This window comes from Accipiter gentilis, chromosome 15, assembly GCF_929443795.1.
Source record: "Accipiter gentilis chromosome 15, bAccGen1.1, whole genome shotgun sequence".
NCBI lineage: Eukaryota > Metazoa > Chordata > Aves > Accipitriformes > Accipitridae > Astur > Astur gentilis.
The window spans coordinates 5,471,761-5,497,877 of NC_064894.1; the positions used below are offsets into that span (position 1 = coordinate 5,471,761).

The 26,117-nt window shown below is 36.8% G+C and overlaps 1 protein-coding gene across 50 annotated transcripts in view; it reads left to right on the plus strand.

The window, feature by feature from the left end:
* The window catches only part of RIMS1 (regulating synaptic membrane exocytosis 1), a 335,886-nt gene that overhangs the window by 230,463 nt on the left and 79,306 nt on the right, over nt 1-26,117 (plus strand). For 23 of the 50 annotated variants that reach the window (XM_049817970.1, XM_049817920.1, XM_049817954.1 and 20 more), the window contains 4 exons: nt 4,255-4,332; nt 6,650-6,721; nt 10,891-11,073; nt 12,430-12,542. In XM_049817970.1, coding sequence (XP_049673927.1) covers nt 4,255-4,332; nt 6,650-6,721; nt 10,891-11,073; nt 12,430-12,542 — 446 coding nt within the window. Of the gene's footprint in view, nt 1-4,254; nt 4,333-6,649; nt 6,722-10,890; nt 11,074-12,429; nt 12,543-12,964; nt 13,054-26,117 lie in introns of those variants that run through there. The other 27 variants (XM_049817939.1, XM_049817941.1, XM_049817963.1 and 24 more) reach the window with 4 other exon arrangements.

Here is a 26,117-nt window from a genome sequence, read left to right on the forward strand (position 1 = left end):
AGTGGCTTACTGCATCTTGCACTCTCGGAGGAGTATACTGACATTTCAAAGTACGCATATAAGTAGAGAGAGACTTACAACCTCCAGAAGCCCAAAATAAAACAGCAGCTTAGATACCATCTCTGCATTTTGTTGAACGGTTATAAAGCACCTAGGAATTAATGTCTTTTCAAGTCTTCTCTTTGCCTGAATGGTCACAAGCCATGAAATAAGATGTCTAATACAACAGAACATCATCTGTGTTAATGTTCTTTAGTCTGTTTTTACTTGCTTCTGTAAACATTGGTGGTGTTTTCACTGTGGTGCTTTATAATATGGTAAATATTTGTTGTACAACCTATTCTTGTCTAGGTGCTTATTTTTATTTTATTGGGGTTTTCTCCTTTTTTTTAACAAACTGTTTCTAAGAGGGAAAAAACCCACAAATTGATACGTTGGAAGTCTTGATAACACTTGCTAGTTGATGTATGTAAAAATTGGCACTGTTTGTAAATTCTGTCCAAATCAGGATGGTCTCCGTGGAACATGTTTTCCTAACAAGGTAGGTTTTGGCTAAAAATACCAGTGCTTGAATTTTTTTTATTTTTATTTTTTTTTAATGCTGAATACCACCTGTGATTAATAGAAGCACCTTTGGTTTTTTTCTTGTCATGAACTTTCTGCTCAAATCAGTTTGGGGATTCCGTTGCCTTGGCGGTAGTAATTTTTTTTATTATTATTTTTTTTCCAGATAGATCTGGGGGTTTTTTTAAGCAGACATTATAATTCTTATTGAGATGCAAGGTCAAAGTTTTCCCTTCAATTTTTTTTTTTTATTTTACAGTAAATGACAGGATACAGATGGTTCATGTAAATAATCCGTACATGTGTAAACTCTTACGAAGTTGCACTTAAAACTGCAAGACTGGTATATGGATAAAACTCAGTTACTGTAATGCTAGTGCTTACCTTCTGCTAAAGTCTATCCACAGTACTTATATTTGTACTGTAATTTGTCTTGTTTACTTGATACTGGATGTATTCCACTAATACAAGGTGGGAAGAGTGTAATTGTGTTTGGATAGCATTTCTTTTTCTATTTGAGTAAGACAGCATTATAAATTACAAAATTAAATTTGTGAAACATTATTTCAAAATTATCCCCCCCTTACAGATACCGCTTTTCTAGAAATTTTGCCAACACATCCCTTTGATGGGACAGCTATTAATAGTTTACAAATGTCCTTTGTATCTTTTAGGCATTTTTAAGTAATTTTGCTTCGCATTTTTCAAGCTGATGCAAAGACCGTCTTTGACTTCAGTGGATCAGAGTTGATAAAACCTTGCTGTCATTGAAGTGATTAGAATTAAATCATGATCATATCACATATCGGTGAAATGAGGTTTTCATCTAAGTACTGCCATCCTTAATGCAGAATTGTAAGCCTTTTGATGTCAGCTGAAGTTTCGTGGAATGAGACTGAAATAATCTAATACCTGTTAGCAACCATATTACAGTAAAGCATCTGTACGATATACAATCTGCTATGGGAAAGATTTCGAGTCAGAGAAACAGCAGTCTAATTTTCTTAGCGAAATGAGTACCTTCTTGTGCTTGGAAGTCTTGCAGGGAATCTGGTCACCAAATCCCAGTGATGCAGTCAGTGCTCAACGGGGAGGTTAGGCTAACTCCAATCCTGATGACTGGCTGCAGCCGCTCAGTTCCAGGGTCTTCCTTTGCATCGCATGCCCAATACAAAATAATAGCGCACCTTGTCTGTAGAGAGAGTATCGGTGAGGGAATCAAAGGTGGTTTACCTTTGGTTTTTACTCTTTAAGTTTCCATTCATTCTGATTATTTCCCATAGCTCTAGCAGTTGGCCAACACCACTCGGTTCAATAATTTATGGGTTTTTAAGACGTGCTTGTATCAATTTCACAACTGAGGCAGTGGGTGTCAGGGAATGAGGGTCTGGTGGATCAGCAGGGGTAGCTGACTAACTGTTTATCACTGCTTTCAAATCGTATTTTCACAGATTAATTGACTTCAACAGATGTCATCTTACTCTTCATTTGAGTACATTCCAGATTTACCTTACAAATTGGCCAAATTTGCATATAGGGTGCAATCAAGAAGATCTATTTCTGAATACATTTCTTAAACGTATGACTTATGCATTATTTCTAATTTTGATCGTTTGAATCCAGTTATTGCAACATTGTATTTATCAATAATGATTCATAACATCAATTTTAGTAAAGGTCTTGGCAAGATTGCTGTTATTCTGGAATTCGTTCACTTGCCATGTCAGAAAAAGTGACTCCTCCATGTACCTTGACAAGATGAAGACATGGGTTATATGTTATTTCAGTGTTAGGAATTAGCAAGTGTTTGGTTAGTATCATGTATTTCTTTAAAACGTTTTAAAGAATAGTTTTTGGTTTGAATTTGATAGCTTCATTGCTGGGAGGTTTTGGGGGTTTTGTATTAGAAATTAGAATTAGAAAGTCTGTCTAAAGTGAAAGACTTTCTGGTAACTGGAGAACTGCAAAATTGCGAAGTTGTAAGTGATGACAAAAACAAGGAGAATGAAAGCACTTAATGGTAGGTGGGAATTTTATTCAGACTGTTCTTTTTGAGAAGTCTGCATATAGGTTCAGCATATAACCGAGACCGGATAAAATAAGCCTTTTAAAAAATTAATTCTCATGTACTTTCAGTTAGGAGAAGTACCTTTTGGTGGTCATGCGTGCATCTGTAAGAATGCTTGTCCACGAGTCATCCTGAAGCCAGCTGTAGTGCACTGCCAGCAGCAGACTGATATGGCCTGGATGATCCTTTCCCGTCTTTCCAGGAACTGTGGGACTTGATCAGGGACGCAGTTTTGCAAGACATGAATTGAAGTGCTAGGAATGAGTGCGAGGAGCTACCAAGCCTTCAGAGTAGTTGTGACCTCCCAGCTCACATACCGTGTAGATCCAGCCTTTCAGAAATATTCAGGAAAAATCAGGAAGTATTGAACATGACGTTTTTGATGGCTTGAAGGCTACGTAAATGGCCAGACTCACTGCAAACCACTGAGGTCTCTTGTACAAGCCAGTAATAAACCATTTTAAATGTTTGACACTGAATTTTAAAAAAATGGTATTTTGTCACTTTAGTAATTTTTAATTTTGATATGAATGTAATTCTATTTCTTTGCGTAGATTTTGTTTACACTCAACAGCGATAAATATTTTGAGCCACGTGGGTCATTGGAACATGAACTGTGAATAGCTTGTCTCTATATAAAATAATATATAGTGCTTGTCTATATATGTAACAAGGCCTTATTGATTGGTGATTTGGTGTGGCACTTGGTAGATTTTTGACCTTCAAGAGAAATGTCACCATTTCCTCACCCTAATGGAGGCATAGATGCAAATTTATTACATACCCTGGATTATTAGTGGACTGCAAATTTTGCGGAGTTTTCTCATTAAAAGCCAAATCTGATATTTGAAAAAAAATCTGACATTGATATACCTTATAAAGAAAAAAAATTTTTTGACCATCTGTACCATAAAAAACTAATAATAAACCAACAAGCTAATAATATTTATGCCAAATTGAAAGCTGTGAACAAATTCTGAGGTTCTTAAACAGCTTCAGCAAAAATGAAAATAATACAGACATTAAGAAATAGTCTGAACTTTATTTGAATTTTTAAAAGAAAGCTGAGTCAGTTATTCTAATTTGCTATTGAATTGTTGTTAATTATTACTGTAGCAGACTGGCTGGCAACAGAATATGAAGTTTTCATCAGAATGTATGAAATTATGAAATTTACCTGCATTTTCAGGAGAATTTCACAATATGACGAAATACGCATGTTTCAGATTACTAAGGGAAGATATTCTCTCTAGGTTTATATATTAATCTAATGAAAATACTGTAGATTAATTCTCAAGAAGGATAATGGCAACTATTAAGCCACAGTGCTGCTGTGTATAAAGGCGTTTAACAATATTGTTGTGGCTTTCATTCATTCTTTCATACTTTATTGCATCTTAGATTGTTGATATTATGTCTAAAAATTTTAACGTTTCCTTAAAGTGTATGGATTAAATCAATGGAAGGGGAAATGAGAAATATAGCCTTTCTCATCAGATAGGGCCTTAATGCTTTTGGTTTATGTATTTGACTGCATGTCTCCACCTTCACTGCATGTGACCATCTCTCTGTTTCTGCTCATTCTGTCCAAATTCATATCCATGTTTCCAAATTTTGTGAAGAACAAGGACGCTGGAGTCTTGCATTCCAAAACAGGACAGTGTAGACCACCTAAGTGCTAAACCTGGAGCAGCACAGAGGTATCCTTATTTACTCAAATTATAGTTCCAAATAAATGAGATCTTGGTTATAGTATATTATATATATATCCCCTGTATATGAAGTTTTTTTCTCTTTTTATGTATAAGTACGTATATGTATGTATTGTTCACAGATACTATTTAATCCCCTCTAAAGTACATTTAAGAGGTAAATTTGAGTATGACTTGAGTGTTCTTATCCCCAGTGCACTCTTCGTACCTTGTATATGGCACGAAAGCACCCCTGCCTGTAAATACGTACCTGCCAATGCCCACACTGTGCGCAAGCTGACTCAGGGCTGCAAGTGCTGTAGTAGGCTGTTGAGCTATACGGAATTGTATACAACATCCTCTTAGCAAGAGGAAAGAAACAGGAAGGAAATTGTGATTTTTAAACATAGATCTAATGCGTGCTGCTCACAAGGACAGCCAGAGAGCAGAGAAATAAGTATATTCGGCTCACCAGTGCTATATATTACTTTGTCACTTTTCACAAGAAAGGATGTCCTGCTCTCAGCTTTTCCATCCTACAAGGAGTAGTCACTATGTGCTTTTTTTCTCCATTGCACATTATGTCACAGTCTAAGCAAGTGACATAAGGAGTAAGAGAAAAATAAGCCCCATACCCAGACAAACAGAAAATGAAAAGGCTGACATCATCTGAGTGATAATGGTGCTGCATTCAGTGGATCTAACCATAATTTTAAATACTTAGCTTTTAAGTAAAGCTGCAACATTAAATATGTTTCCCTGTGTATCCACCTTGTATTTGGCCTGGTAAAGAAAAAAAATAAAAAGCAATGAGAATATAAAAAAAATAAATCTGGAGAAAATAGTTTGAGGACAAAAAGGATTTTAATTTTTAATCCGAGATGATATTTTTTGGTAAGAAAGTATTTTCTTTTAAAACCTGGAAAGCATCAGGTTATGACCTCTGCTCATGCAAAAAGCATTTTGTATTTTGCTGCAGTATTTTCTTTGTTGTGGAGCATACCGCATCACAGTATAATGCTCATCAAATATTACGGTGGGTACAAATCATGAAAATGCACTGTGATTATGTTCTTTGGGTATAATTTGGTGTTGCAGCTGTTTAGGTATCTTCCAGTTCAGACACTGGATTACTCTTTATAACCACAAAGGTTTAAAAAGAAAATATATTTTTAAAATATTATTTTTATCTATTTGTTTTGCCCACAGTAATTCTTTTATAGCTTAATATATGACATTGATTATATCGTTGCAAGTTGCTATATATGTTTCTTGCACCAGCATAAGATGCAGGTTAGGGTTTGTCAACATTTCTGATCTAACAATGAATAATCATCGCTTCCTGCTTTAGCCCACTCCTGAAATACTGTATGCACTTCTTATTCTGAAAAACTGATATATATTCATGATTATCAAAGGTTTCAAATCATAAATCCTGTTGGGTAAATGCTCACATTACTGTGGATAGTAAAGAAAATTTTGGAACACACAAGACTTGCAGAGATTTTCATAGTATATTTATAGTCCTGGGTCATAATGGTGAAACATGCTTTACCTTCCTTCTTACATTTATTGACTCATATCACCGTTCATTGTTTTTATTTACTATCAAAGTAAATGCTTAGGTTGTCAGAGGTAACTAGTGCCTCACTATCCAAATGTCAGATGAATTCTATAAAAGATTTATGTGGGAAAAGAGTGAAGAAATGAAATAAACTTCTGACTTATTTATATTGACTAGGAAAAAAAATAGAATTGTTTTAAACTGTTTCTAAAAAACCTTAACAAGTTTTAATACAATGAGATTTTTGAAAAGCCAAGTTTTTATTAATATAGTGACAGCATTATTTAAATCTGATATGATGCAGTATTTGTTTTGCTTTTGGATTTTAGATTTAAAAGCAATTTTTAAAGTTTACATTTGATTAGTATCTTCTGGTGCTTTCTGCAACATTTTTTTCCTGCTGTCTACTCTGCATTTGCTTTTTCATGCTGTTAAGAGATGACTAAAAGGCCTACGAGGAGGTGTTGTTTCTAATCAAATACAGACTGTGAAGTGGGAGCTAGCTACAGGTTCAGTCAGGATCAATGTTAACTCCCCTGTTTTGGTACCTCCTAACTTTCACACCATCAGCCCCGGTCAAACCTAATCAGTGCAATGTGTCTTCAACCTCGAGTTCACCAGCCTGTTCATGACAGTAGTTGTCACTTTTTCATCTGTCAACCATTTCTGTTATTACCTTTATAATACATTAATAAATAATCTTCATATTTCTGTATTCTTTTTCTTCTTTGTTTATTTCTTTTCTGACATGTCATTTCACAGGCAGTCCAGGAAAGTGGAAAGATATAGCAGCCAAAAACAAACTAGGAAAGGCTCCGCAACTGAAACAGAAAGGTAGGATTGCTGATCGATGAGTAAACGTCTCTTATAATCCATATGATTCCAGTTTTTTGAATATACCTCTAATACGACTTTTGAAGTAGAACGTCTGTGACAGTACCAAAAGCTGTTGTCATAATTTACAGTATTATTTACTTTGTATCTATATTATTAGCGCTGCTTGCTGTGTTGCATACATATGGAATTTTGCTGGCATTCTCCATCATGGCACATAAACTCAATGGTAAAGACTAACAGTCCATCCATTTCATAAACCAAAACCTGACACCCATCGCCACTAGCTTGATCTCTGTAAGATGACATTTGGAAGTGTGTAGTATATTTCATTAGTATGGGACTAAACCTTTTCTGCACTTTACCACTGATCTTATTCCAAAAAATCTCGTCTGTTGTACAATAAATTTCAGGATGAAAAAAATATATTCACAGATTAATAATTCAAGATGTCTCTGATCGAATGACTTTCAATTTATAATATAAAAATGTTAAGTTATGCATTTAAATATGTATAGAAAATTTTATAATCTATCATTATAAAAAGTCAATATAAACACTGGGTCTTTAACCTTTGAATTCATTGAATTTTCCTGCACTTATATTATCATTGTAACTTTTAGCTTTGATGCTACAGTGGTATAGGGTTATGCATTCAAATTATTAAGAAGAAGTGAAAAACAAAAATATATTTAGTCAGCAGTACATCTAGTTAAGTATTAAACCCTGTATATTGGCTGAAATAAGAGCAGTGAGGAGGGGTGAGATCCTGCCTTTGTCAGAAACAGATTTATGTTATCTTGATTAGCAGAGGAGGAATGTACAACTGTTTACATTGTGAGGGTTGAAAAACTTCTGTGAACAACACAGACAATTTTTTTTTTGAATGAAAATGCACATTGTGTAGAAAAACTTCAGAGATTTTATTTTATTTTACTGCTTCAAGCCCCAGATTATCGTTCCTGATCCAAAAGCAATGGTTACATTTTTCTTAGTTCTGATGATTCTGTTGTCAGAACAGCCCAGTTGCTTTTTCACTTTAGACGAGAGAAATTACCTAAATAATGGCTGAAATCCTTGCTGTGTTTAAACCAGGGACAGTTTTGCCATTGAGATCACTAAAGCCATTTTTACCCCCCTTTTTTCTAGCTTATGAAGAGTAAGGGGAGCCACTGGGTCTGAGGTCCAAGGGGCTCACAGTTCTTGATAGCTGTTCAGCGATGAACCCAGTGCAACAAGAGCAGAGGGAAACATGAATTGCGCTGTTTATTTTTACATCTCCATGGCACATGGTGTAGGCTTCTGTTTCTGTAAAGTGATTCATTACGGCTAGATGTGAGACACAAATGCCTAAATAAGTCCGAGTGCTGTAGTTTAGTATTTCATCATAGAACGTTGCACTAGTGCCAGAAAGTTTTGATAATAGGACAGGCAATTAATTTTCTTGTCAAATGGCAAATATAACTCAAGACTATTTCTTCCTCAAATATTCTTTTCTGTCTTAGATTTGATCTTTATTTTGCAATTTGCAGGTCTTGTCTAATATTAGCTAAGCAAATTACTGGAATAAGATACCAACATGCTATCAGCTTCGCTGTAGAGCCTTTCAACATGATATGTAAGATTAAGTTCTCCATGTATTGCGATAGCTTAGGAAATGTACATAAAAGGGAAAAAGCAAGCCTTCTCAGGATAGTTTACAGAGCCTAAGGATTCTCTTAATTCACTGTGATAAGCCTTCAAGGTGGGATTCAGTAAACTCTTCTGAAAGAGTAAAACTGATTACATTTGCTGTGCTTGTATGAATGAGAAAAACTGTGGTAAAACTTGGTTCATCCCAATCCTAAAATGTTTTCTTTCAGCCCTAACTGATCACCCCAGAAATGCCAGATCTGAGGTTACCTGTCATATGTGTTATGATACATGCAGTATTCAACTGTCCTTGCTGTATTTTACATAGGACCCGGTGCCAAGCGTGCGCTGGATCGGTGATGCTCTCTCATTCTTAGTTTTTCTTTATAGTTCCATAAGTGACAGCATGTTGTATTTAGTATGTGCCACTGAGCCATCAGTCTGAAGAGGAAGGAATTTGAGTTTTCCTGTTTGCAGGCAGAGCTGGAACCTGTAGGATTCCCATGTAGACCATTGGCAATTGAATTAACAGGTTTGCTGCTTGCAGTGTTACCTTCCTCTTTGAGGAACCAGGAGATGATACACATGTACGTGCTCGTTGCAGTCTATTGCTCACCAGGTATCATTTCTCTCCCAAACTCCTCTCCTCTCCATACTTCTTATCTCACTTCTGTCTCGTTTCCTCAGTCGTACACTAGCTTTTGTCTCCCGTGCTTGTTCCTTTTTGTCTCATTCTGATCAGCCATTTGCAAACTTCTTCCTTTCAGCAACCGATCTTTCTCCTAGGCCAGCAAGTCCTTAACACCATTCTAGTTTTTCTTCACTTCCCTTTTAGCTCTATTTTCATTTGCACCCCAAGTAGCATATTTGTCTCAGTGTAATAGCCCAGCTAATGCAAGTCTTAAGCCTCATGTGTCTTCATTTTAGTTAAGCAGATCTTCTATCTTTCTCTCGTGGAAGGGGACAGGTCTATAAAAAGGTATTACTGAAAGAGCAGGAGTTCAGTTTCTGAGTCTCAGATAAAGTGTTCTGTAATGGCAGGACAGACTCTCCTAGTGCTTTGCTAGGCTTTCAGATAAATTCCAGGACATTTAGCCTCTAAAATGAGAAAAATCAGAACTGAGAACATGATGACTTTGTTAGATTGGAGCATTCATTCATAGTAAAAGCAAGCAAGCACTTTCTGGCACAGGGTGGGATCCATATTTACCTTATGGACGTTATCTGATAAAATATGCTTAAAAGCTGGTTGCATGCAATAGTTGGCATGGTTTACTTTTACAGTCAGCCTGGAGAAACAGGTGTTTCCAGAACTCGGCTCATCTTCGTTGTCGTAAGCATCTTCTAGAATCAGGGGAATCAGTCTCTGCAGGAATGTTACGGTTATCACCACAGCAAACCAGGAGTTAAGCTAAAGAAGCGTTAGGGTTTGAGAGAGAATAAGGCAAGGGCAGCAGAATCCTGGTTTTGTTGTATTGTGACTGGACTTGCACATAAACTGTTACTTGCTTGGTAGGCATCCACATGTTATCTCATATATATATTTTTTTTTAGGTTGACTTTTCAGTGTATGATAGTCATATAAACTAGACAGTCCCTTGGTTACTTGACTGTATCTTGTGAGAAAGTTGTGCTGGGTGTCTGAAGGGAGACTTCATAAGTCTGCAGAAATTTAAAAAAAAACAACAAAAACAAACAAAAAAATCCAAACAAACAAACAAACCAAAAAAACCACAATGAAATCATGTCACAGGAAACTGAAATTTCTGAAATAACAGCAGATACAGTAGTACCATTTCCAAAATGCTGTACTTTTGGGAAACCAAGGAAGAGTAAAAAGGCACAGTTAGAATACTTTGTATCTCTCCAAACTTGAAGTGTTTCAGGTTATCTTATACTTGCAGTGTATGTAATTATTAAACTACTAATAATTATGCTTTATTATACTAACACGATTAATCATTTTACTGCATATTTTCATTATATTTTCATTAGAGTTCCTTCAGAACTGTATTCTGGTTTAGGGCTTACAGCAGAAAGATACTTAATTAGATTCCTTATTTCAAACTCCTAGGGAAACCAGGGGAATTACATATGTGCTTACATATTGTCCTTTTTTAGGACACTAATTGAAATCCAGTTAATATTTTGAATAAGGATAACAGCTGTGGTTTAGAAATGCTTTATGGTAAAAGTAGGTATTCATAGCCTACCCTGTGCTAGTACTTAACGTCATATGTTTTGTTAGCTTGTGTTTGCTGTGTTTAAGATGCAGCTAGAGTTTTTGGCCAACCGTCCGCTATATGCAGTGCAGTTCAACAGTTCCACAAGTAGGGTCACGTGTATCTGCAGTGGTGAGTGTTCTGCAGTTTGTCATTTTGAAAATGGATTTGCATTCAGAATTAATAACTTCGATCTGAAATGTCAACCCTGGTCCTGCAGCCAGGATTCGCAAATGTTCTTTGATGGAGGGGGGCATGGGAAGGTATGCCTGGAGCTAACAACTGAACAGTTTCTTTTTGGCCCTGATGTTTTAGGGGTCTGCTACCATGTCTTTCTAGAAGGGGACTTCCAACCCCACGAACGACTGAACAGCCAGTCATTAGGGGAAAACATCACGCTCGCTCAAGGTCGAGTGAGCACTCTAGTGTCAGACCCTTATGCTCTGTACATCACCTAGTGCCCGGAGGTTCGGCGCCACCTTCTCCACTTCTGACAAGGTTGCTATTACGTGTACAGCACAGCTTTCATGTCCTGCCTCCCGGGTGTCAGTGTGGTGTTGTACTTTCCTGAGCATACATGGCGCGTTCACTCATTCTGGCACTGTAGATTACCCTCTCTTCATGGTATTTACACTTCTCCCATATCCTTTACGCCACCTATCTTCACCATCCAGATGGTACTTCTTGCTGTTGAACTTAAATACTTAAGCGAATGTAAGAGTAAAAAATCGGCTGTGTTTCTTTCGTCCTTCCATTGTTGTGTTTTGTTCTGTATCCATATGAAAATTATCAAAGTATTTCTCTAACCGTTGTGCAGGAAATCATGTGCTGTTCACACAGCTAACTCTGAGCTTACAGGCTAAGAGAAAGTCAGTTGATCTACGCAGTGTGAAAGCCAACAGTATTTTGAACTTCCACAAATGTGTTACTCAAAATTGCAAATTATCTACTTGCAGCCTTGGGGTAGTAGATAAACAGTGCTTATCCACTGTAGTGAGTGTGATATTACTGTAACTGGCAAGGGCATTTAATAGTAAGCTCTCTCCCTCAGTGGTCCGCTCCTTCTCATCTGTGTTTTACTTTCTTAAACTTTTTCCCTAGTTATTAGAGGTGACCATGCTTATTTTAAATGCAGACTTACCAGCATTCCAAAGGTGTTTGATGTGTTACGCTCAGATGCTGTAACTATGTATAAGAAATGAAGTAGCCAAGGTGCTCTGAAATTGTGCTAGCTAGAATTCGGCCAAAGGAGTTTAGGATATTTACTTAGGTACGATTATTAAAAATCTTGTTCATTCTTTGTGCGCACCCACACATGCACACACACACACACCCCCAGTACAAAGGTTAAAGTTCTTTTTCCTTCTCTGAGTTCAGGGTAAAACAACATGTTATCCCATGGGAACAGATACTTGCTGTCCAGTTCTCTGTGGCCTTGTGCGATTATTGCATCAGCACAAGGAGAATACAAGACTGAATAAAATATAGAGGTGACGTTTTGTTTTGCCCTTATACCAGTGCAGGAGAACATATATAAATTGCGAGTTATAATCATAAATGGGTTTTAGAAAACTATTTTTCATTCAGTGGTTTTTGACTAGTACTTTATTAAAAAAAACCCAACAAAACAAAGGAAAATATTTCTCCTTAGTTGAAGGTAGTTAGAGAAATTAAAAGTGAGGCCTTATAAGTTAACTGGGTATCTAAACCTGAGTATGTGCATATGGCATACACCAAATGCAAACTTCTTCAAACCCATCTTCAGTATATGCAACTTAATATGTGTTTAAAATTCTGAATATAAAAATTCTCTTCATTTGCATTATTTTACTTTTATCTTAATTTCATTTGCAGAGTACATCAACAAGGAAGTCCCACCCAGTCTCCTCCTGCAGACACATCCTTCAGCAGTCGCAGGGGAAGACAGCTACCGCAAGTTCCAGTAAGAAGTGGCAGTATAGAGCAAGGTATCAAATAATGAGCTTACGATAGCTCAAACTCTTTGATTTCTTACCTTTCTTTACTTAAAGTCTACTTTCATAACTATATGTTCAATGCTATAATTCTACTCATAAAGCAATAGAAGAGAATGAAAGCATATTTGTAGTCTGGGAAATCCAGTAGAGTTTGACCAGTGGATTATTACGCATGGTTTAATTGCCCTAATTTTCTAGTACCCTTTTATGTTTGTCTACTTTTAAATTTCTATTAGAGTCGTGGTAGTTTCCAACACATATCTAGTTTGTATTCAGCTAAAGAAATCAGGGGCAAAGATTCTGACAACATTTTGCCAGTCTTACTCATTTCTTATTTTGTGGTTTATATTAATTGTTATGTATTATTAACATAAATTAGTAATAAACATCACAAATCTGTTTTTCTTCTGGAGTTCATAGTTCAGTGAGTAAAGAATGAAAATAGTCACCATGGGAAATGTGAAAGCACAGGTCATCAGCTCCTTCTTTCTTAAGAATAAACTGATCAGGCAGAGGAGTGCTGCTCTTTTCTGAAAAAGACAACGTAGACATAATGGTTGTGGAAGATGTTTTTTACATACTAATATCAAATAAGTATGAATATTGCTGTTTCCTTTTCTAGCAACATACTGCACACAGAGTATGAGCTATTATGATAAAATGAAATGGCACAATGGATAGTATTTGCACATTTCGTCTGTATTTAAAAAGCCTGTTTTCTCATTGACTACAAGCAACAACTGAGATTGTCATGTAACACAAGGTTTTCTTCTACGTGGAAATTATAGAAATGCTTCTAATGGTGAAATATTGTAGCGCTTTATAGAACTGTTGGCAGGCTGCTTTCTTGAATAGATAATATTGCTGATTATGACCACCTTATCATGATAGATTATCGTGGGATTTTTTTTGTATGATGGCTTGCATTAACATGCAATCAGCTTACGTTAATTTTATGGCTTTGAGCTGTGATGGCATACTACACCTTCAATTAACACATAAAAGATGCATTCTTGTTTTATACATGTGTTTATTTTGAATGATTAATATACTAATACAAGTGGGGTTTATTAACTTTAAACTTTCTATTCGAGTCCTCTCATTTTGTAGTGAATCTAGGACTGTCTGGATTATAAACTAGTTACAAACTACATTTACATCTTCTATTTCTGCATATTAGTAAGTTGGGAGCCTCTTAGGGAAACGTAATAAGTAATGAATTTCAAATTTCTTTCATGTTTCTTCTGCCATTTCAGAACTCGGTACAATATGTAATGATGAATCAGCCTTTAATTTAATTTTAAGTTGGCTTTCCTTTGGATGTTCATCTGTCATCTTTCTGCTGTTCTTGATAACTGGTGTGTTGAGAATAAAATGCTAATTTATATTTTGTTAAAGACATTGGAAATGAATGTAGAACGTACAATGAAAATGAGTAGAGATGGGTTGTATACAGAAGGGAAAAGAAAAAATGAAAGTTGACCAGAAGGCTAAAGCTACTCTAGGTTTAGAAAGTTGTTGATACTGTGAATACCTGTAAAGTAATGCTGTTTCACTGAACTCTTATTTACACTTGTTGATATGCTTGCGTCTTATGTATAAAATGTACAAGTAGGATGCGACATATCATTTAATTTGTTGTTATATATCATACCATCTGTGTCAATATAGCTGCATTACAGCACATGGAATCGAAGGCTAAAGTGATTTCCCTCTCTACACAGTACTTTGGTTTTGTCTAAGTGACTGGCTTGTCCTTGTGAAGGGGAGGGTTTCTGATTTTACCCATGTTTAATACTTTGTTTAAGCTGAGAATGTATTTGCAGAGAGGTACTAAATTGAATAGATTTTATAAAATATTTTTAGATGGTTTTGTCAGTATCTTCTGAAATAAATATCATAATACGTATAAACTTTATACTACTGTAGGAAATTAAATTCAGTGAGGCTGTAAGACCATAGCATTTGCTCTGATTTACAGTATCAAATTTTAATATCAGTTTCACCTCTTTAATCCCTGTCAAATGAGCATCGGGGTCAAATGGAGTGACTAGAAGTGATCTGACCCTAATGTAGGGCTGAATCCAAAGCATGGTGAGGTCTGTAAAAGATTTCCATTAGCTGTACTTGGAACTGAATTGTGTCCTTAACGATTTAAATTCACAGTCACCGTGGATATAGACGATGTCAAAATCTAGTGCAATATACAAATGTTACAGGGAGCATTTCAAAATGCCTTTTCTTCATTTATAAAGCAAGCTACTTCTTGGTGGTCAGTATTGACGTCCTGTGTTTCAAGGAAATCCTGTATGATAAACCATAAGGTATCATTTTTATAGTAAAGTATTTCTGTACACTTTACAGGAATTCTGTTGTGTTGAATGCACATCTAAATATATACATCCATGAATCTGTGTCTGTTTTACAAATCACAGTGACTGCTGTAAAAAATTGAATGTCTGTATATCAAGAAGGGGTTTTTTATTTGCTCTTTGCATATTCAGAAGGCATAGAAGAATCCAGTAAAGTAATTTTATTACTCTCTAAAGCTCTCATTATGAAACAAATGAGAGTTAATGAAGGAGCAAGAGACTGGTAGTGGTTTTCATCTCGAGAAACAGAGTGATATTTTAACTCTAAATCTTTAATCTTTAGCTCTCAATTGTAAATGATCATATCCATGCTAATAAGGCTTGTTCTAGGACTGACATTGCATCTCGGACATTCCATTTTGTCATTGTCAAGTTTAGAACTGAAAAAACGGTTGCTTCCTTCTCTCTACCAGATGATGTTGTCTTAGACACTGCTCTGGCTGGCAGTTAGAGAATCATAAAAAGTCAACTTGTGAGAAAACAAGGTAGTTTTAAAAGGTCCTTATTAGTAGACACTCTATTTAAAAAAAACCCTCATAGAAGTAATTCTTAGAGAGACGACCAAAGTAGTGGTCCCTATTCCATTACAGAAATGGGTTTGGTACTACTGATCAGGAAGAGAGAAAAAATCTTAAATGTAGAGGAAAAAGTTCCATTTAAGGACTAAAACCTCAAAAGAGCATAATTATGCACAGTAGCAAAAAAAAAAAAAAAAAAAAAGGCTTCTTGGTGATTATGTTCTAAAGGGGATAGCAGCTCTGCCTAGTTTTGCAGTGTGGGGTGGGTAGTTGTTTTCACTTGGAACAGTTCTAACTAAATAATATTTTTAGCAATGCCAGTACATGCAGACTTTTAAAGTGGTTTCAGTTAAGATTGTAGGCTTCTGTAATTTTTAGGCAATGTGATTTTTATTTTCATCCCAGTGATATGCAAGGAAGACATGGTTGTATTTCTTTCCTTTGAAACCCCGTCAGCAGTATTTCCTAGAGTGCAAGACACAGTGGGATGTTATTGCATCTAAAGGTCTTGAGGTGCTTGAATATTGAAAACTAGGCTGGTGTAGATGTGTCTCTGTGAGTTTTCAAAAAGTCGCACTTTAGTAGTCATTACCCTAACGTCTGCTACTTAAGAAGCATTTTTTACTTTGTTTTAACTGATAATTTTATGAAAGGACCTAATAATATGAAGACGTTTTGGCTCAGTGACTAAAGCAGTGAAATTCTAAGCCAAGATAAGGACAACGGTGTGTTCTCAATATGTCATGCTGCGCCGAGCTGTAAGAGATTTGCATCAGTGTTTTTTTAATTTGCATCATGTTTGAGTGGAACAGCACACATCATTACGAGGGGCGGGGATTCTACGTTGACTTTGCATTTCAGCTGTTTCTATAACAACTTTGTTATGTAGTTGCACGGTTTTTAAATAATACTTCTGTGTAAAGCATATTTCTGTGATCTTTATTCAGTCCATCCTCTGTCATTGCAACTATCAAACATCACAGGAATTCTTGCTTGAATAGGATTTGAGGGTGGGTCTCTACACTTCTGTATAATGGTTAATCATTGTGTTGATTAAGGAAACGAATACAAGCTGAAGGTTTGTAGCATTTTTCTACACTCCTTTTTGGCTGTGGTAGATAATATTAGGAAATCTAGCAAATAAATAAAAAAAACCATGTTATGTACTATGGAAATTTATGAACCAGCAAGATAAATGTGCAATGATTGTTTGTAGTCTAAAAAATATTTTTAAGAGCTAATTCATGCAAACCAGGTCTTTCTCCCTGTATCTGCTTCTATTTGGTGCTTCACAGCATGATTTCTTTTTCATAGCTTCGACAATGTGCTTTCATATTTCAGAAGCTCTGTAATGAGAGTAAGGTTTGTGATAATCAGCAGTCTATTTACATGTAAAGAGCATCTGTAAACATAACTGAGCTAGTGTGGTTCTGTGTGTTTCCAGTGGCATCTGTTTATGGCAATAGGCCTCATGCAGTGACCGTTAGAAAAGCAAAAGTGTGACCAGCATGAAGTATTGCTGTATCTTAGCTCATGTTAGAAAAAGCTGCATAAGTTTTGTACGTGGCCTGTATGCAGGGTGAAGTACATGCGTGTGTGTGTGCTAGTGTTTCATGAGGGAAAGCTACATTGAAGACTCTACTGGTACTGAATGGGGATTACTTGTCTAAAGTTCACGTGTCTCATATATGTACAAGTCTTTAATGGTAGTCACCTGATAGAGGAATGAAGTGTTTTGATGTCCAGTGTTTCCTTTTAACAAGTAAGAATCAGAATTTTGTACAGAAAATCGGTATGTTGTCAAATAATACCTTTGAGTTGCAAATATCTTTTTATATTTAAACAACTTATGATCCTAAAAAAAAATGAATAGCTAGTGAAAACCATCCTGTGTATATGTACTTGATCGTTTAAATGTCATTGCAGTGACAGTGTGGCTTGACTAATGGTAAAAGATCAAACCCTTTCAGTTAAAACCTTTTTTCAGATCCATCAGTATAAAACTTGAGTGGCAGAAGAAAAAAGAATAAGTCATTTCAATTTTAGGTGTTAGTCTTTTAGCACTGTTTGTTTTGTCTTCATATTTCTGGTTTTATTTTGAAATTTTTAGGTGGCTCTGCATATTTTGAGGCAGCTTGTGGAATCTTTACTCACGCTGGAGAGTATTTTTTTCTCAGCATTGCTAACTCTTGCAAATGAGTTCAAGCCTCATAATCTTTTATGTTTTCCAAAAGACCAATTTTCAGTAGTCCAGTGGTTATTGAGTATTATAGATTTCAGTTAATAGAAAATAAATTTGTAATAGAAAATAAATTTGTAACGCTCATTATTGCAGAAAAGGCTTCAGAATCTAAATGAGGATTGCATGGTTCAGGAGTGAGAGTGATACTTAAAGCAATTTTAAGATTTTAATGTTAATCATAAATTTGGGTATGACAATACTGCTCGAGCGGAATACTTAAAGACTCCACAATCTGGTTCTCGGTAACTTCATTATTCCTGTTAATTTTAAAGAAAAAGTCATAGGCTTTATTATTTATCATGGTTTATCATTTTAATTTTCTACATCACTTTTACATATGCTGGAGTACTGCCTACTGTACATGCCATTGTCACATGTAACACATTTCTTTATCTAACTTTAAATTTGCTGATTTCTTTTTCTGTTTCCATCATTCCGTGCATTTAATTCATTGAAGAGCAAGAGACTTTTAACTCTTCCACAAAAGGTAAATATTTATGTAATTTTTTACAAATGTTTGGCAACTGTTAATACTGGCTTTTCCCTCAATATATTCGATGTCAGCATATAGTATTTAGTTAACAGTGTTTAACAGGTGAGAAGGTTGTTTCTCAAATATCTATATACTACCTGATGCCCCTCTTTAGAATATGAAAATGGTTTCCTTTGTAATTTCTAGTTTTCCTATTGAAATGCAATTTACTGGATTTAACAGTAGTAGTCATGGTATTTTACATGGCTTAGAAGGAGCTTGATTGAGTTAAAGTTCACACAAAGAGTAAGATTTTACCTAAGCTGCTCTTGACCTCTGCACAACATCTGCTTCTAATGATGCAGCCATGGCTTTTGGCATCTGTGAAGGATGTTTCATAGGTCTGGGCTTGGGAATATTTGAAGGTGATGATGGCCAGAAACTATCCTTCGTATGCAGAGGGCTTCTGAAGAATGAGCTGTGTTTTATTTGCATGACAAGCCCTTGACACTCTGAAAGTTAGTCGTGTTGCAGGGCAGGTTTCTAGGGGCGGATGTACAGCGCTCACCTCCTGTGCATTTGACCTCCTATGAATTCTCCCTGTCTGTGCCGATACCAGTAAATCAGTGAGCTCAAACAACAGGTATCTAAGGCTGTCCCACATACTGAAAAGTGTAGTCTGTCACGTCCCTATTCAGGCAACACTGCAGAGAAGTCCTTTTTCTGGTTTTTTGGTTTGGTTTGGTTTTTTTCTTTTTGCTGAAAGTAAGAGTTATCTCAAAACAGAGTGAGGCTTGGAGAGAAAAAAACCAAAAAATATGAATCCCTTTTAATGTTAACAGCAAACTACTATGCTGCATAAACATTAACGGCACAGATTAACCTTTTCTGACCTCTAGTCCTGAGGCCTGCAGATCTTGGGAAATTCTGGTCTGAATATAGCCTTTGGTGGGTCAAAGCCAAACTGTAAGGTGAACTTGAATCAGAATATCTCCTACAACCTCTCTACTTTCTGAAAGGGTGAATCCCACTGACACATTCATACTTGCTTAGATAAAAATGCAGCAGCTGTTCCACTAGCTACAAACTCCAACACCCATGCCAATACTCAGGAGTATGTTTTCATGATAATGGTAAAAAAAAGATGAAAAAGAAATAACATTTAACTTGGGTATTAGCAATTACAGGTTATTTTGCAGCGTTAAGAACGTATTATGAAATGTCTTAAGAAAGTACTAAGAATGGTTGATTTTACAAATTATTTCTGTCATTTTTGCTTTCTTCAATATTTATATTTCTCTCAAACAGAACAATACAAATCAAACATGCCAGTTTGGTTTATATGCCTCTTTCAAGTTCACAAACCTTGCCCTGTGACTTGGACTGCAGTGGATGTTTCTTTGTTTAAAACGATTGACTTTATGCAGACAAACTAGACCATGCCTGTAACAGGTTTGTAAAAGAGCTTGTTTCCACAAGATTTGGATGGGTCTGGCCCAAGATTTGGGAGTGTGTAGAAGGTGGTGGGATCATTGTATGCACAGATTCCTCTGGCTCACGGGAGCTGAATGCAGGTGCAGCCCCGAGGCAGAAGAGAGCTGGGCAAAAGAAGAGGAGTGGGAAGCAGTGGAGTGCTGGCAGTTCTGGGGCACCATGAGTAACTTAAGTTGAGCTGACTTACACTAGTAGCCCGCTGTCACCTCTGACTTTCCCCAGGGCAGAATGAGAGAGAAAAAGGACAGTAGGTGAATGGGAGATATGGATGGGGAGGATTACAGGATATTATGTGGCAAGAGACGTAGGTATGAATGAAAGCATATTCTACAGATGTGAACAACACTGACCAGATAGATCTACAACAAAAAAATCAAGCATCTGTTCCGCTTAATCAATGGAAAGGGTTCCAATAAAGTCTTCAGCAGATTACAAAGATGCTGACCTGGATTGCTGCCAGAACTAGTGGTTTATTTTTTTCAAATTTTAAGAAGTATATGGTGGTTTTCTTGTTGTTTTCTCTTAAATAGAAGCTTCTGTTGGGATCATCCTTTAAACATTTTGAGGAAGAACTGGGTGTTGCATCAGCCAGTTCAGATTTTCACATTGGCTTATCTTACTTCTGGAGTGAGTTATTAAACTCAAGATGACCACCGTGCCTCTCCATGTACTGGGAGATCCAAGCTCATTTCCCAGCTTGGCAGTCTGAGTATGTGCTTTGGTCATGCCTCCATTCTGATTTGGGAGGAGGTCCAGAGCGGTATCAGCTCCCACGGAAAGGAAACCCATGTACACAGGCTTAAAGGAACCCACAGCACGTTCTAGTCGGGTATAGGGACCAGGGCTGCAGAGCAGGCTTCAGAGCCCATCTCCCTCACTACCTGCATGTTGCTGATAAGTACTTTTTGAATTCGTATATGCAGAGGAGTGGTAACAAGTTCTTTATCTTAGCAGGAGATGGACTTTTCAGGGTTACCAACCTTGTATTTCAAGACCTTCCTCTGCTCATGATTTCAAAATTTTATGTGTTTTTTTACATTTCACAGTAGAGTTTGCTGTGGATTTTTAAAGTCATGGAACCTACCACAGGGATACTTTGTGTGTGCATATTGCAAAACTCATCCTGAAGGCTGAACAGAAATAACCTGGAGACTCTTTATTATTTCTGAAACGCTTCATCCTGGTCCAACACCAGTGTGAGTTCTCTCTGCTGTGCCACACAGCCAGCTCTGCAGTGAAAGCTCCCCTCCTTCCTCGCTTCCCTTGCCCACTGCTCTAGGGGATTCTGCCATCCAAATTTCACCACTGCTTTTTTCCCTGTCTTTGTTCTGGACATTGGCTCTGCCTAGTTTCTTCTTCAGCTTCCCGTGCTCACTTCCTCAAACCAGATGCTGTTTTTTTCCCCCCATTCCCATCAACAGAGCATCTAAGCAGCACAGACAGATGGAGCTCCTGGCTTTTGCTGTGTAGAAGAGCTAAGTGTATGCGCCTCTAGACTGCATTATAGCTGTAGCTGTTTGTCATTGTTCAACTTTTCTTCTTAGTGTGAAGACAGAGTGAAGAATAGGTCAGATCTCTGTTGCCTTCTGGGGTAAGTGCAGTTCCCTGTTGCCCTGCCAGAATCTGCTGTTTGTGCCCCAGAGAGACTTACTATGAACTAGTTTTTATGAGATAAATTTTCACTTCAATTTACTTCTCAGTAGCTTCCTTGTATAAGCAAATCTTTCTGTCCTTTTAGACTTACAGGGTTTTTCCCTTAAAGTTTGCATCATAAAGGATGTGTGATATCTGCTGGTAAGGGTTACAGCTATCTGAAATCTTGATGCCAATTTCTTCTTGTTACATAGCTTACTCCAACATGTCGGAGGGCAGGTAAGATTTGGAGGATTTCCAAATTGTACTGTTTGCCTACACCAGCTTTCTGTCTTGACTATCTTGAACAGAAACATGAAGTGCCTCAAGAGCCAATTCTATGCTTGCAGACTTCACCATTACAGAAAATTATATAGTCAGTGCTAAGACATCCATAGGTTTTCCATAGTCTAGGATAAACTGATATGGTTATCAGTTTTAATCACAGACCATGGTAATGTCACCAGTCATTCTGGCATTAAGCCCATACTTGGGTTTGAGCAAGAATGTCCTTTTTAAAAAGGTATTTTCACTTAATGACTGCAAGCGATGGAAAATTGTTCCTGTGCTTAACCACCTGACTTTTTAAACATATGGCTTGTTGCTTATCTGACCTTATCTAAGGTCATAGCTACTGGGCATTATGGTACTTGTATCTGCTAAGTTGAAGAGCCTTTAATGGTTAGAACTCTTCCAACATGTAAATAATTATGGACCCTAATCAAGCCACATATCTCCTTTCTTTTTAATCGTTTCCTAAATCTGTTTCTGCAAGACTGCAGACTTGGTATACCTCGACTTGGTATAATTCTCATGACTTCTCGCTGAATCTTTTTCACCAACAGTATGCTTGGAATGATAGTCTTTCTAAAATATCAGAATCCATTAACCTTAGATAAACTTAGTATCTTCCAGTTTCCATGTGGATTTTTGATGTCCTAAAACTCCCTATCTCTGTATGGCATTTAAGAATTTGTTCTTTTTGTGTAAGCATAAAGGCTTATTTTCATACACCTTGCCAAAATTTCCCTTCTCCTTCTTGCTTTATTACTTGCTAGATAGCAACAAGTCATCAGAGATAGTGATATTTTGCTGGAGATACATGGGTAGCATGTACAGCAGTTCAGTTTTGGGTATAAGGTTGTTTTCCTTGGAATTTGGTGATGTTCACACTGCTACACAGGAGTTAGTTTCAGTGCTAAAACAACTCTAATCCCTTTTTTCAAATGTATGAGTGGGTTCTTTTTAAATGTTATTTATTGACAAGATTCACAGCTTTCCAAAGTCTACAGAATGTAGAGTCTCTTTGGTGATTGTTGTAATGTGAAGGAGGTGGAGACCTAAACAGTTAAGCTCAGGAATTAAAAAGTAGAGCTAGAAAGGCAGCTATAGAATTTTTGCTGTTCCTTGCTTGTTCAGTGTTGCTGCCTGTGCTACAATCTTTATTTAAATTAGCTGACATGTTTCATACATTCTATCAGCTTAATAGATAGGTGTTTATAGCATAATGCCATTTAAGAAATTTTGCAAATAATACAGAGTTTAGTTCCCCTTTCAAACCTTAAATAGGGGACTTAAAACATTAAAATTACCTCAGTTTCTTTTGCACTGGTCACTACTGTTAGTGCAGCTTTTGTAGCTGTCACTGATTTTCATTGGACTGGTCTGTTGTTGATACCAATGCAGGTTGAATTTATTTTAAAGTCACATTTTGTGCATTGTTAGATTCCCGTTCTGTGGATAACAGAAAAATGCCATATGATACATTCTGTCTATCTACCAAAGTATTAAACAAAAAAAAAAAAGAAGAAAAAAAAAAAAGAAAAAACTTTATCTGGCCTACTCTGTTTGATATGTTGGTATAGTACTTGCTTATGGTTCTGTTGTTCCGTACATAATTGGAAAGGTAGCACATATTCTGAACAGTTAGGATTCTAGCCAGCTCTAGCTTCTCTATCAGTTAAACAGCAGGTAGGAGTTGAAATGTGCCCACACTAGTTTTCTGAGGACAGAAATAAAGATGAGGGCTGTCAACTAGTTAATACCATCAAATGTAAATCTATAAACCTTACCATAGCGCTGACATAATAAAAGGAGTATGACTAGTACATAAATTCTTAGTAAACAGATAATGTCTTAGAAAAATTAAGAAATGGCCATCTCCTTGGAGAAAAAACAACTGTTAGCCTGTCCTAATTTTCTTTAAGGGTAGGTTGCAGGCTGAAAATGAGATCTGTAGCTATTTCCTTCCATTTATTCCTTACTTCCTTTAAGTAGCATATTATGGACTTGAATATTTTAGACATTCAAAGGACAGCATGTATTTTATAGTCCGTCAATAAAAAAACCCCACAAAACCTTTATTTACTATGGAAATATGTACCAAAAACTGCCTTTAATGGTAATCAAAACTCCTTTTATCACAAGAAATACAAGCAAGTTTTTTAATTACTTTTTGAATAAAAACCTGACTCCTCCATTATGTGCATGTGTTAAATTATTCTTTTAGTAATACCATGATCACCTCTGCAAAGATTGGAAATCCAGATGTTTAGTTATACTTCCAGCTTGTAGCATATTTAGAATGCTGTAAGATCTGTTATGAATTACGGTACGAAGTGAACAGTCTTCACAAGGATGTTTCTTGAATGACATGTGAGGAAGAGACCCAGGAGGAGCTGATGGACCTGCTAGCCTATGGAATGGGAGATGATCTTAATCTTTGTAGACCATGTCTTCCTTTGAATCCCATTCACAGTGGAAGCCAGATGGGACTTAGCAGTGAGTTGAATAATCAACTAAGTAATAGCTAAGGGAACTTTTCTTTGTTTGACGGAAGACCATTCAGAACTACGTTGGGCAGTTAATTCTCGGTAGCTTGGTGTGGTGGGTTGACCCAAGCCAGCAATTAAGCTCCCACCAGCTGCTCACTCATTCCACCCGCCACGGTGGGATGGAAAAGAGAATTTGAAGAGCAGTAGCGAGTTAAAAACTCATGAGCCAAGATAAAGACAGTTTAATAAGTGAAGGGGAAAAAAATAAAGAAAAAAAACCACAAACCCCACCACCAAGTGATGCAAAGGCAATAAATCGCTGACCGCCTCCCACCAGCAGACCAATGCCCGGCCTGTCTCTGAGCACCAGCGACCTTGGAAAAACTACCCCCAGTTTTATTGCTGAGGACGATGCTCTATGGTATGGAATGTCCCCTTGGTCAGTTGGGGTCAGCTGTCCCAGATGGTTCCCCTCCTGATGGCCATCCTACTTACGGGGGTGGTGGAGCAGCATAAGAAACAGAGAAGGCCTTGGTGCTGCGCAAGCACTGCTCAGCAATTGCTAAAACATCGGTGTGTTATCAACGCTGTTTTAGTCACAAATCTAAAACTCAGCACCGTACAGGCTGCTGTGAAGAAAACTACCTCCATCCCAGCCAGACCCAGTACACCTGGGGTTACAGGAGTCAGACCGGTTTAGAAATATATTAATGGAATTGAAGTATAACATTTTGATTCCATTCGTATGTCTGTCTTTTCTCTCCTGCATGGCTTGATTGTTTATGTACATCATTGTTGTACAGCCTTCACATGGTTTAGTAGTAGTAAAAGCCTTAGCTCTAAACTTGCACCCCTTATCTAAGCAGTCTGCTCAAGGAGTTCTCTTCTTTCAATTACTTCTTACACTGATTGATCTCGCATCTGAATGAGCAGCTCTTGAAGAGATGAGAGTTGTAGCTCTTTGAAGCATCACTCACCAAAGAGAGTAACATGTTGACACAACTGCTGTTGATGGTAGTTGTACCACTAATTTGAGACACTTATGGTAAACCTCCATAATTTGAATTCTAGGGCCGCTGTAGAATTTAAAGGTCTTGGGATTACAGTGCATCGATCTGTAAATTAATGTGTAGTCCTACCTCTCAAGAGCTCCAGGAAAAGCACTCTGTACATACTGACGTCCTAACAGAAAGTAGATCCATATTTTTCTAAGAGGCAGGTTAAGTCCTTTAAGTATTGTTTATGTCGAATTTTCATTACCCGTGGTAACCAGCTGTGTTCCAAGAAAGTAATGTGATCGTATGGTGGCGTTACCTCTGGTTGTTACAGCTTTTGCTAATGTGCTTTTTGCTCCTGTGTTAGATTTTTTCTCTGCTTCTTGTGATTAATGTGTAAAGAGTATACCAGGCTACTTATCAGGCAGCTGAAATTTTCCATCGCAGGACTGAGCTGTTTGCAACATATGCTCAGATGTGCATGGTAAACAAAGCTGGAAGAAAGAACACAGTTGTATCTTCTAGAGCAGACTTATATTTCCCACAGTTGCTTGCTTAGAAATACATTAACAGCTAATTGGTGCTAAATTACTTTTTACTCCATGCACACAAAACCAAATATCTCCATTAGGGAATTTAGATTTACTTCACAGTCCTTGTTAATTGTTCTCATGCTATTTTATGTAATGATATCTAATAATGAAAACCAGAACACAAGCGTGTTGTTAAGGTTAAGGATTTCAACATAACAAAAATCAAGAATTATGGAGTTAAGGTTGAATATTTACCCAGCCTCAACTGCAGTAATTTTCACATATAGTTACCGAATTAGCATCTCATTACATAATAGAATATTCTTTCTCAGGTATTGCAAGTAATACAGAGTAACATTATATCATATAAATTATTCAGTATAATGTACAGTTGACAGGGTGAAACACCTAAAAGTCACACAGTGAAAGGGTTATTTTCTACAGTAACTGTAATCTGTGCACCATACACATATAGGGCTAAATTTTTAAAGGGGTCTCAATTTTCCCTCTTATTTTATATCCTCATGCAAGTAT